General features: G+C 39.7%; 1 protein-coding gene across 2 annotated transcripts in view; it reads left to right on the top strand.

Annotated features, from left to right (window-relative positions):
• The window catches only part of Man1a2 (mannosidase alpha class 1A member 2), a 128,996-nt gene that overhangs the window by 22,429 nt on the left and 93,092 nt on the right, over positions 1-13,475 (top strand). For both annotated transcript variants that reach the window (XM_075981792.1, XM_075981793.1), the window contains exons 2-5: positions 6,117-6,372; positions 8,614-8,710; positions 9,549-9,667; positions 13,331-13,411. In XM_075981792.1, coding sequence (XP_075837907.1) covers positions 6,117-6,372; positions 8,614-8,710; positions 9,549-9,667; positions 13,331-13,411 — 553 coding nt within the window. The remainder of the gene's footprint in view (positions 1-6,116; positions 6,373-8,613; positions 8,711-9,548; positions 9,668-13,330; positions 13,412-13,475) is intronic.

The following is a 13,475-nucleotide window of genomic DNA, read 5'->3' on the forward strand; positions in this document are numbered from 1 at the left end:
TTTTGGATAGGCTGTCAATCTTAGCAAGGGAACAATAGACGTGACCAAGCTCACTGTTGTAAACATGGTATTGCCATAGAAGAGGCCGAAAGTAAAAGTTGGGAGGCTTAGAGTCTAGACAGGTGGGGCCGCAGGGTGAGGAGGAGAGTGTGTGCTGAGCACTGCTGCCCTCTCCCTTCCTCACTGCACTATTACCGCAATGGCGTGTAGTTCCTATGGGCTTCTGCCTGTGGTGGAGACTGTTTATAAGTCCTATCTGTCTGTTTTATTCTTTCTTTCATTACTTGTTTAGTTTTGCTATTGGAGTCAAGTAGAAACTGTGATAGCATCCTGTATTTTTGGTTTTTCAAGACAGGGTTTTTCTATAACTTTGAAGCCTGCCCTGGCACTCGCTCTGTAGACCAGGCTGAGCTCGAACTCCCAGAGATCCGCCTGCCTCTGCCTCCCAAGTGCTGGGATTAAAGGTGTGCGCCACCACTGCCTGGCTGTGGTAGCATCTTGTTTACTCACCTTGAAGGGAATTGCTTTTGTAGTTTAGGAATTGGGTGATAAGAACATTTACCTTTGGAAAGTATTTTATTTGGTTGTTTTCTCTTTTTCTCCTTTGCCGTGAGATATAGAAATCAGAAATGGATATTGACTTTTATTATCTTTTTGCTTCCAATGAAGATTTTATTATTTTTCTTTATTAGTAGACAAATTTTATTGGTAAAATTTTCTAAAGCTTATAAAGCTTTTAATATTTTGGAGAGAAATCCAATTATGTATTATCTTTTTTAGTGCTTTTTTTCTAAAACACTAAAATTCAAGGAGTTCAAGTTTTATTTTTAAAATTAATTATTAAAATTAATTGTAAATTGTTGGTTCACACATGCTGCTTTCAAATGTACTTCACTTGTGGCTGAGCAATTAAGTCTAGCATTTAGCTAATAAAGTAAAATGTTAGGAGCCTTTACACGACACTATTATTAACAGCTAGATGTTCTATTACTACCACATGAGTTTTAACTTGGGTTTGAGGGTGAATTTGACAAGTTGCTTACTTTAAAGACAATTGTTATTATAGCTCTTTTGGCTGTATCTCAGCACTTCGGGTAGGAGTTGAAACCTGCTTGCCTTTGAATCTTTTTTGAGCCTCTGTTACCTGCCTGTTGAGCTAAGCTTCCCATGATAGATCTGAACAAACCCCCCAAACTTTGGACTTACTAGCTTTTATTTTATTAAGAAAGATATTTAATCACACTATCACATATGATGGTGTTATGAAAGAAAGGATTATGATGCCGCAAGACTGTCTTAAGAGAAACTTCCTCTAAGTAATTCCAGGAATTACTTGAAGAAATTATAATTGACCTGTGGCTTGAAGGTAGAGAGTTTGAGCATGTTTTAAGTAGAGGGGATAACATACATAGTCTGTGGAAAGAGGTGTTTTGGGTACTGCAGGGAGAGTGGCTGTGCACAAAGGATGCACGTGCCAGACTAAGCTGCAGAGATGGAGAGAGGTGCATGTGTAAGTCCCCACAGTAGGGTTCCTCAGTATAAGGAGGGAGTAAATGAAGTCTTCTAATGACACAGTTTATATGATGTCAGAAAGCTTTTTGTTCTGCCATGTAGCTGGAGAAGGGCTTTCAGTGGAACTACAGTGGATGGATGAAGGCTATTGGGAGGTTGTTACAGCTACAGTGGTTGTTTGGATCACACGTAGAAACACTGCAGAAGCCGGGCAGTGGTGGCACACACCTTTAATCCCAGCACTTGGGAGGTAGAGGCAGGTGGATCTCTGTGAGTTCGAGCCCAGCCTGGTCTACTAGAGCTAGTTCCAGGACAGGCTCCAAAGCTACAGAGAAGCCTTGACTCGAAAAACCAAAACCAAAACCAAAACCAAAAAAGAAACACTGGAGAAAACAGTGTTCAGAAATATTTAGGGGGCAAAATGAGAGCAGTTTCTGTTGAGTTTCAATTAGACGACAAGAGAAGTTGATATTTACTAGAATAAAGAATGAAAAAAGGTGAGTTTTAGGGACAGAACCCACTATTCTAATTTGGATTGTTGGTGGAGACTTCGGTAAACAGTTACAAACACTATTTGGGGGTTTGGGTTAGAAATAAGAATTTTCCATTTTCCAAGTGAATTATGCTAATTTTATTTTTACATACTATCTTTGACTTTGTATCACATGTGTTTTATATAAGTCAGTCACATTTTCTGAAAGGCATTTTGATTTTTGTAGATCTTGTAAAGCTGTTTTTTGGTCTATGAAAGAAAACTGTGATTCATGAATTTTATTCTCTTTCCTTCTGCCCTGTGGCTCAGGCCTTGAAGGAGATTTACCTGGAGGCCTGCTCAGCTGCTGTTCTGGGAGAGACTGTGGGCTTTTGTTTGGGTTTTGGATTTTGATTTTTTGAGACAGGGTTTTTCCATGTAGCCCTGGCTGCAATTTTTTGAGACAGGATTTCTCTGTATAGCCCTGGCTGTCCTGGAACTCACTCCTGTAGAGCAGGCTGGCCTCAAATTCAGTGGCCCACCTGTCCCTTGGTTAAAGGTGTGCACACCTCTCCTCTACCCCCACCCCCAGCTGAGGTGCCAGTGGTTAGAGAGAAAACTAATGAGGCCACAGCGAAGTAGTTGAATTGGTGTAAGCTCTGGTGTAGTGTCCTGGGAGTTTGAAGTTGATGCTTCTATTTCGGGAGGCTTCTGTGTCAAGTAGTTTTCAGGCCGTCTAGAAGCAAACACAGGTGGTGTGCATATAGCGTGCCCTAATATCCACTTCTTCAGGGACCCACTTGGACTAAGAACTACTGCTTCCAGGGATTTTTAGATACCACAGAATTACGGAATTATAATCTTTAATGGTGACCTTAGAAATAGAAGTTGGTGTAACTGTGAGTGCTATTGTAGACACATAGACAAAGGCAGTATTGGCACTGGTCTAGAGAGGAGAGAGAAAGCACAGTTTCCCACCAGTTTTGCCTTTAAAGATAAAGGCGTTGTCTTATGGTTTGCTGCCTTCTACATTTTTGCAGATTTTCCCCCAAGTTGCTATTATTGTCCTGTTTAGGGAAGCTGAAAAGGTATAAGAATGCAGGTCCTGGTCCCAAAGGACAATGATCATATAGCCTGAGTCATCAATTAGCTGTGTCTCTGGCTGTGTGTGGGGAGTGGGTGGTAATGAGAAAGGCAGAACAACTCAAAGAAAATGAAGGAACCCAATTCAGAACTTTGCTGGACTCTAGCCTAGGGTTCTCTCACCCATTCTTCTAGGAATCACGTGTGTTTGGCAGAAGCTTTCTGTCATATGAGAAAAGGAGGCTCAGAGAGGTGATTTATGTTTAATGTCACCTACCTAGTGAAGATACCACATGGCTTATGGAGAGATATCCTAGCTCAGTGTATTCTGTCTTGCTGAAAGGGCTATGGAGAATAAGGAGACTATGACTAAGTAATTTTTGGAAATACTGTGTTAGGCATTTCTGTCACAGAGCTCAGGCCCTGTGAAATGGTCATGTTTCGTTAAGAAGCTATGAAAAGATAGGTGGGATATTGTGGCCTGTATGTACCCTTGCCATCCACTTCGGGGCTGGCTGTAGATGGTAGTATATAATGCCTGTTTGCAGGGCTTCAGTGCTGGGGAGGATGCTTTACAGTTGTGCCTTGAGCTTTTGCAAACATGGTGGGCTTTGAATGTTACTGAGCAGTTAGGTGAGGCAGCACAGCTCTGGAAGCTGTTACTGTACTTAGTGATTGCATACTGTGCCCAACAGGTTTGGCCACCCATCCTTTACAAGCCAACTAAAAGCCAATTTGATAATGAAAAGCAGAAAAAGGGAATTTATTCAGTGTGGCCACATTACAAAGGTTGGACTTGAGGGCAGTTGTCACTGAATCTTTGTCCTCCTCTCAATCGGCTCTTTTAATTGGCTTGCTGAGGACAGGTGGCTTGTTGGAGCATGGGCTGTTAGCCCCTAGCTTCCTCCCGGAGACTCCGCTACTTGTCATGAAGACAGAAACTTCCCTTGAAAGAGCTAGCTCTCCTGTGTGACTGTCCTTGGGGTTCCTTGGGGAACAGTCCTAGGCCCTCCACTTTTCTGAACCTGTGTGTAGCCCATGCTTGCATAGAGTAAGTTGGGGAGACTTGGCTGAAAGTGACAGAGCACCCACCTGGCAGACCCTCCACAGGCTCTGAAAACTGGGGCACACAGTTGAGGGCTCCAGCAGAATCTCCCTTTCTCATCTGTTTTGCTCCATGCTGGGAGGTTGTCCTCATGCTGATTGTCTCATGGCTGTAGCTGTTACGACATTATGGAAGAGAGTAAGTAGTTTGGTCAGTTTGGACTTTGTAGCCAAAAGGCTGTTTTCTCAGTTGACTTTGTCCGTTTCTTAATCCACAGAGAGAAATATTTTCTTGGTAGTTTCTTGTTTATTAAATTAGGGTTATGTGGTTAACCCCTGGCTTTGGATAGGTGGGAAAGATTTGGTTGGCATAGATGGATTATGGTGTGTTCTATTGGGCACACTATTCTATTTTTGGTAAGCTAGCTTTGTATTTTGCGTGCATGCGTGTGTCTGTCTTCTATTTAACCATCTATTGAAGGACATCTGGATTTTTCTAGCTTGTGCCTATTATGAGTAAAGCTAATATGAATGTTTATATAGACTTTTCTTCCAGTTTAAGAATTACGATAAAGTATATATAATTGATCACATTAGCCTTCTTGAAGTAAAATGGCATTAGGTACATTTGTATTGTTTCATAGCCACGAGGCTCCTTCATCTCTAGACCTCTTTTATCTTGGAAACAAACTCTGCATCAATAAAACAATGACCCCTACTCCACTCCCTGGATAGAACTGTTCTGCTTGCAGCTCCGTAGCTTCACCATCACTACACAGCTCACATGAGTGGAAAAATATTTGCCTTTCTATGACAGGAGAGCATTGTAGGTTTTTGTGTGAACATAACCTTTCATTTCTGAGATAAATGTACAAGAGTACGCTTGCCGAAATCTGTTGACAGTTGCATGTTTAGGGTTTTTTTTTTCTTTTTTGCTTTTTTTAAAAAATTTTATTTAAAGAAATCACCAAACCAGCTGGGCTGTGGTGGCACAGGCCTTTAATCCCAGCACTTGGTGAGTTCGAGGCCAGCCTGGTCTACAAAGCAAGTTGTAGGACAGCCAGGGCTGTTATACAGAGAAACCTTGTTTCAGGGGAGTATATATCACCGAACTTTCCCTAGAGTGGCAGATCCATTTTACATTCTGTCCAGCATTATTTAGGTCAGTTTCTACGGAGGTGACTCTGGCCATCATGGCATGTCATGCCAGTTTCTTTGGAAAGTAATGGCTCTAGCAAGTCTCCAACTCGACTGTGTTCATGTGCATGGAAACATCATGACTCTGAAGAGAAGATTGAGATCTCTCACAAAAGTAGAGCTGGGGAGAAAATGCAGTTGTTGAGAATGTGGCATTGCTAGTAAAAAAGTGAAATTGCGCTGCCACCCTGGAAAAGGGTTTTCTTAAGAAAATGAAGCATGGTATCCCTCATGGAGCAGCGGTTATACTCTGGGCAGTCCCAACCCAGTGTGTCCACTAAATCGAGTAGAAGGCTCAGTTGGGAATTGTTGCGTTATTTAGTCTTGGCCATTTGCAAAGCAGCCTCAGCAGCATCTGCTGCACTAAATAAATGAAAGTTTCCTGTCTCTAATTTCCCGTCTCTTCCCTTTGTCCTGGGTTCATGCGCTTGTTCCCTCTGCTCTTTAAACCCACTGATGTCCTCTCCCCCTCCCACTGGTCCTCTCGGACCTTCCTGCCCCCATCCTTGCTCTCATTCCGTGGATCTCTTCAAGTTACTGCTGTAGTTTTCTTTGCTCTCTCTCATGGAATTAGAACTTTCTTCTAGGTGTACAACATTTACTCAGCATCTAGAATACATTTTCCTTCTCATTCCACCTTATATTTATCCTGCTCTTTGGGCAGATATGGGTTCCTGTCGCTAGTAATTCTTATCTTTTAATGGGGGGCATTAGAATTTAGAGGGAGAATTTTAAGGTTTGGTGTACTACTTTTTCTTCCCATTTTTTTTTAAATTTAAATTTATTTTTATTTATTTTTTACTCATAGGGAAGAAGAAGAGCGTCTGAGAAATAAGATCAGAGCTGATCATGAGAAGGCCCTGGAAGAAGCAAAAGAAAAATTAAGAAAGTCAAGAGAGGAAATCCATGCAGAAATTCAAACAGAGAAAAGTAAAGTAGCCCAAGCAATGAAGATAAAGGAGACCAGGGTACTGCCACCTGTCCCTGTCCCACAGCGTGTAGGGGTCAGTGGTGGAGACCCAGAAGACACTGAGATAAGGAAGAAAAGAGAAAAAATTAAAGAGGTAATAAGCCGAGAGTGGTGATTTGGCGTGCTTGCAGATACGTATCTGACTGAATATTATGTAGTGTTACACACTCATTGTGTTTGTTCTTCGGTAATTGTAATTCAGTGCCCAGGCTGATAACAGGGATTGGAGTGCTGTCTTTTTCTTATTGATCATAATCTAAGTTTTTGAAATAAAAAATTTAATTCAAGTTTGTTTAGATGGTTCCTTTACCTTCACTGTGTTAGAGCTCTTTTGAAACACAGGCCTTTCTAATGAGTAGAATGTAGAATCTGTGTATACGTTCTGTTTATTGAAAAGCAATTTCAAACATTCAGTTTGAAGGAGCTGTACCAGATACTGTGCAGATCCTGTCACAGACAAGACTGTAAACAACTGGTGCTGTAGGAGCCCTGTTTGAGGGACTGTGCTATTAGGACCATGCTCCTTCCAGAGATTCTTTATGGACTGAAGGATAGAACAAGATTAATTTCAAAATTCTTTAAATTTTTTAGCCTCAGAAGTCTTTCAAGTTCTAATTCTAGATTTACCAATTAAGAATTACTGATTAAGATAGTACAAGCTCTAGTGAATTTGAGTTAAACTGTATTAACTGGGGCTCCTGATAATTGTGAGTATAGTTTACCATTATACTGCTTGAGAAGAAGCTTCACCAGGTGTACCTCTAGAATAAATTTAATTTATACAGTCAAGTATCTCTCTTTATGTATATATATATTAAACTTGGTCTGGCAGTGTTTCTCACTGCTTTAACATGATATTTGACAGTAGCTACAAAAAGAAGGGAGGGAGGGAGGGATGGAGGGGAGGTAGGGGTATTTTGGCTCACAGTTTGAGAGGACCTTGCTGTGTCAGGGATGGTGAGATGGGTAGTCAGTCGTATCTGAAGTCGGGAAGCGAGAGAGATGAATCCTGAACTCAGCTGGCTTTTTCCCTCCCCCACTCCTTCCCAGCTTTGAACCAAGTGGAAGGGATGGTGGTGCCACTCACTTTTAGCTTGGGTCACTGGAAACACCCTCACAGACATAGCCAGAGTTGTTTCTAAGTGGTTTCTTATTCCTATCCTTTGAACAAGGGCATTAGGCACGGCTGATTCTAAGTCTGTAATATGCATTTGTCTCTGTCTCTTTCCTTTTGTTGCTTAGTTTTGTTAAGAGAGTTAGCCACTTAGGATTAAATTATATTACATAAACTTTGAGATCATATAATGAGATAGATAATCTCCTTACTCTTAATGACTATGAATATGAATACAAAGGACTTGATTAGCCTACTTGATCCATATACCTTTCCAGTCACTGTGATTAGAGCAAGGATTGGCAAATTACAACCTGTGGGGTAAATTTCTTTCACTTGCTTCTTTTTGAGAAATCAATTTTAGTTAGAATATACACATGGAAATTTGGTTACATATTACCTAGGATTGGCCTTGTGCTTCTGCAACACCAAATCTTCTGGCTTAAAGGTAAGAGATTGTGTAATCAGGCTGAATTAGTTGGTGGTGGAAGCAAAGCCCCTTGACTGACAACCTGGTCATTATCACAGTGAAGATGGAAGAGCTGTTTTCCAAAGTATTAGCAGTTTACAAAAGGAAAGAATACCAAATAGCTACCTTTCTTCCCTCAAATAACTTTTTGATTACATCTAACTTTTTTGTTGTGTAGATTGTAATTAAATGTAGGTGTTAGGGTTTCTGTTGCTGCGACGAAACACCATGACCAAAAGGCAAGTTGGGGGGGGGGGGGAAGGGTTTATTTGGCTTACACTTTCATATTGCTCTTCATCATTGAAGGAAGTCAGGACCGGAACTCAAACAGGGCAGTATCCTGGGGACAGGAGCTGATGCAGAGGCCATGGAGGGATGCTGCTAACTGACTTACTTCCCCTAGCTTGCTCAGTCTGCTTTCTTAGAGAATTCAGGACCTTCAGTCCAGGGATGGCATCATCTACCATGGATTGGGCCCTCATCTATCAATTGCTAATTAATAAAATGCCCTACTGCTGGGGAATCATTTTCTCAATTGAGGGTCCCTCCTTTCAGATAACTCTGGCTTGTGTCAGGTTGACATAAGAGTAGCCAGCACAGTAGGTATCGGAAACAAGTGGTAATTGAATAATATGCTAGTGCAGGAAACATGGCAGCATGGATAAAGATAGAATAACCCAACTCTACACTGTATGAAGTAAAATAGTCCATGGATAGCTTCAAATTGTGTATTCCAATTTTTCTCCTCTCAGATGATGAAGCATGCCTGGGATAATTACAGAACATACGGATGGGGACATAATGAGCTCAGACCTATTGCAAGGAAAGGGCACTCCACTAACATATTTGGTAAGGCAACTTTTTCGAATTACTGTTTTTTCTTTATTTTTGAAAATGAGACCTGTTTTTTTAAAGTTCGCTCCAAGATCTCTATTTCTGTGCGATGATAATTTGAACTTTTTGTTGATGAGGTGAGGGAATTATTAGGAACATATGAACAAAATGGTATATAGCTTATGTACAAAGCTAAAAATATATTTGTATATATAACTTAAGCCATTGAAGGAAAAAATTAGTCTTACTCCCATGCCCAAAAGAGAGAGAAAGAGGAAGAAAGAAATGAAAGACTAGTAGGTTGTCCTGTGTGTTCAGTTGGGTTTGCTTTGTGCAGTTCATTTCAAAATCAGGATTATTTGTTAAAGGTGATGGTGTCTTGTATTTTGGTTTTCTCTGTGTGTATTTTATTTAATGGCTTCCTTTTTCTCTACCTGTTTTTTATTATTAAAGAACATTAACACTTTACTATGCTTAGCGTTATCTAACCTTATAAATTATATATATCCCCTCTTGTTTGAGTTTGAACCGGAATGCTCATGCTGTGACTTAACTTGTCATCTTGAATGGCTGTCCTCTTTCCCTGAATCCTTCCCACCTACATTTTTCATACCTTACTTAAGTATATATTTATCTACTGTTAGTTTTTATTTTTTTATTAGCTCCCAAAATTTTGTCTTTTATAAACTAGATCAAACTGTTTCTATTACCTGGTCTAATAGAAAAGTGAGCAATGACATTCTTTTTTGATCATTATAATGCTTGATTAACTTTTAATATATACAAAACTAAAAATTGACCTCCTAAGAAGGGGATGTTTTTAACAACAGCTATGTTTTCCTCTTAAATATAGGAAGCTCACAGATGGGTGCCACCATAGTGGATGCGTTGGATACCCTTTATATCATGGGACTTCATGATGAATTCATGGATGGGCAAAGATGGATTGAAGACAACCTTGATTTCAGTGTGGTGTGTATACTTTGGCAGTTCATCTAATTTCTTAAATTAATGATGAAAGGACAGTTTTGATGCTCTGGTATGAATATTTGTGTTCTCCCAAATTCTTGTTGAAATCTAGTCACTAATGTGTTGGAATTAGAAAGGGTATTTGGGAAGTGATGAGTTAGTTCATCAGGACAGAGTCATTATGGACATAATTAGTTCCTGTATAGCATAGTTCTCAGAACTACTTTGCTCATGCATGAGAGGTCACATAAGCACCATTATGAACCAGTTGAATGGCTCTCATCAATCACTGAGTCTGCTGGGACTGTTTACCCTGGACTTCCTAGATCTCAGGAAGGTGAGGAATATATTTCCAGAAGTTGTCAGTTACATATGGTACGTGGTGCTTGAGAATAGCAGGTCTCATTGTTTGTAGGTATCAGTTCTGCTCTGAGCATGTTCTCAGCAGCTTGTTGAACCCATGTTAAGTCCTCATTCTTCTTTTGGGGATTATCATTTGTTTTGTTATTTTTGTGTAAATACTCATCCTTTCTCACTATCTTTTCATATTTCTTGCAATTATCATTTAAGACAGTGTCTTAGCCAGCTAAGGACATAGCAGGGAGAGGCAATGAACTAAAGTCTAACAAACTGGTAACTGCTTTATTAATACTTATTTTATAGCATTTATAGTAATAGTGGTAGAATAGTAGATGACATCTGATTAGAGTAAGTAGTGGTGGAGTATTGCTAACTATTGAGGACTTCCTTATTAATGTGACATTTCTGAGAAGATAGTCCAGGAAAGCCATGTACATGTGGCTGTAAGGCTTACTGTTAATAGATAGAATTAGAGGTTTGAGATTATATTCTCTTGCCTTTTAAAAGCATATGCCTATCATCTTGCTTGTTATGCTGTGTTGAAATGTCTATTAGTCTCGTTGTTAAAAGGTGATCTGCCTTTCCCTCTTACTTCCCCACAGTGCTCTCTAATTCCATTAGCACATGAACTGTTGTTCAAAGACTCAAAATGAGGGTTTTTATTTTCATTAACTTTGTAAAATTCTGTCATTACTTTTTTTTTTTTTTTCGAGACAGGGTTTCTCTGTGGCTTTGGAGCCTGTCCTGGAACTAGCGCTGTAGACCAGGCTGGCCTCGAACTCACAGAGATCCTCCTGCCTCTGCCTCCCGAGTGCTGGGATTAAAGGCGTGCGCCACCACTGCCCGGCTTTCTGTCATTACTTTACCTCTCTGCTTGGTCCCTGTTTCTTCTTTCTCTCCATTTAGAATTTTTCTTACTGTCTCTCTCTAGTGAGAGAAGACAAGAATTTTACAAATAACTATACAGCAATAAATGATGTAAATATTACTTGTAATATAATGTGGGGTAAAAGCTATTACTGATGACTGACTGCTATTTTAAATCCAGTAGCCAGAATACACTCTGCTAGGTGATATTTTTGTTCAGAGGTCTGTAAGAGGTGATAGAATGATTCACACAGTGAGATGAGGGAATGCTGTCAGCTAAGGGAGTTGTAAGGATAAAGTGACATCAGGCCTCAAGTCTGTCATCCTGGGACTAGCAAGCAGGCCCATGTGATCATGTCAAACAAAAGAATCTTAAATTAGGTGGCAGAAAAAGTGTGAGGGATCTGAACATAATGGATCTTTGTGGGCATTTTACTCAAAGAGCAACAAGAGGCTGTTGGAAGAGGTTGAACAGAGTAGACTTCTAAACTGCTTAGACTATAGGGCACTGAATATGATGTTGAGTTTTGGGCCATAAGACTTAAGTATAGTTTTAGGCTGCCTTTTTTTTTTTTTTTTTTTTTGCCTTAAGGGTCTTGGGTAAGACAGAGACAGACTGAGAATTTTTCTCTCTTGAGTTATGGCCAAAAGTGTAATTAAAATAAAACAAAAACCCTAACTTATAGAGCCCCATTAAACATGCAATATAGAGAGGAGGGTATGTATGAAAGTGAAAGCAGAGAAGTGAGTATGAAGGCTATCGTTACCATTGCTGTTTACTGAATGTCTACTGCATGACCTATTGTTTGCTATATATTGGAAATACATGAATTGATCTTAAGCACTGCTTGCAGGGGTAGTGGTAGAATGAAGGATGCCTCAAGACTAACATGGAGCACTATCATGGAGTCCCTCAGTTTCCTATTGACTCTTGCTCAGCTCTATGTGTCTCCTTGCTATTCTTCTGAGAGGGTCAAGCATTGCTTGAGGCAGGCATCCTGACCTCTAATGTATAAGAGAGGATTTATCTCAACTCCACACATTCCATGACTCCTTTGACTTCATTTGAAATGTTGCAGCCAATGTGACCACCTGGGTGGCTGGGTGTTTACATTAGGGCTGCATGTGGAGATGTGGAGGCCAGCACACATCTTCCTTGATTGCTTAGTGCTCTCTACCTTAAATAATGTGTTAAGGTCTCTTCACTTGAACCCACAGCTTACCTATTCAGCCAGTCTAGCTAGCTCTCCCATCTCTGCCTCCTGTTTGCTGGGATTTCATGGAGGACTGCCATACCTGTTTGGCATTTATGGGAGAGCTGGGGATCTGAACTGCAGTCCATATGCTTTCATGATGATTTACCTGATGAACCATCTTCCTAGCCCCAGAAATTTCTCAATATCTAAGCCTATATATAGCATATTGATTCTTTTATATGGAATGTTTATCTATACCGGGCATCGGATCCTCTGGGCCTCGAGCTATAGACACTTCTGAGCTTCCATATGGGTGCTGGAAATTGAACCAGGTCCTCTGAAAGAGGTTTTTGTCTATTGCTATTTATTATAAAAACTTTTTTACATTTATATATGTATGCATGATTCATTGTGAAAGTAGAGATCATTGGATAGCTAGTAAGAGTCTGTTCTCTCCTTCCACCTTAAAATTCTACAAAATTGTTTGTATATTACATAGGTAAATATTTGTGATAAATTTGCTTCAGTTTGTTTGTCTTTTAGTTTTAGGATCTTTTGTTTATGATAATTTGCATTTTAGGGAAATTTATAATTCATAACTGATTTATTACAAAATTTTGATTTTATTCTTACACATTATTTGCTTAAGTTTGCAAGTTGTCACATTTTCTTCTACTTCTGTATTTTAATTTTAAATTTCTAAACATTTGTTTTTCCTTTTGGTATATATATGCTGTGAACATCAACTTTGGTTTCTGACAGGAGCTGGTTTTCAGGAGTATTGGTTCATTAACCATAATTCTCCTGGTTTTTGTCCTCTCTTTTAATAATTGTTATGTTATTAGGCACTAGAAAAATATTTAGTATTCATGAGAAGAAATAGAAATAGAGTTTGTGATATAATAATTAAAAATAATGGAATCATTAGAGAAGTTTCTTTTTTTAGGATTCATGATCCATTATTTAGGAAGTGGAGGCCTTCAGAAGGGCCAAAGGTAGCCAGTGGTAATAGTAAGGCAATAAGTTTACAGTACTGTGTAGGGTCCATCTAAAGGGTCCATTGATTTTGGCACTTAGGAAGCTGTGGTGACAGACATAGAGGAACTTTGCTGAACTAACAAAAGATGTTGCGTGGCTTGAGAAATGAAAATACAGAATATTAAGACATTTTTTGTGTACAATTGAAGTACTAAAAACATTTGAAAATTGTAATGTATTTTGTTTATTTACTTTGTCTCCCTAGAATTCAGAGGTGTCTGTGTTTGAAGTTAACATTCGGTTTATCGGAGGTCTCCTCGCCGCGTATTACCTGTCAGGAGAGGAGGTGAGTAGTCAAGAAAACACCTGTGCATTTGGCCGAGTAGGGCCACTACTGGCAGTGAAATGGA

Source organism: Microtus pennsylvanicus, chromosome 7, assembly GCF_037038515.1.
Source record: "Microtus pennsylvanicus isolate mMicPen1 chromosome 7, mMicPen1.hap1, whole genome shotgun sequence".
NCBI lineage: Eukaryota > Metazoa > Chordata > Mammalia > Rodentia > Cricetidae > Microtus > Microtus pennsylvanicus.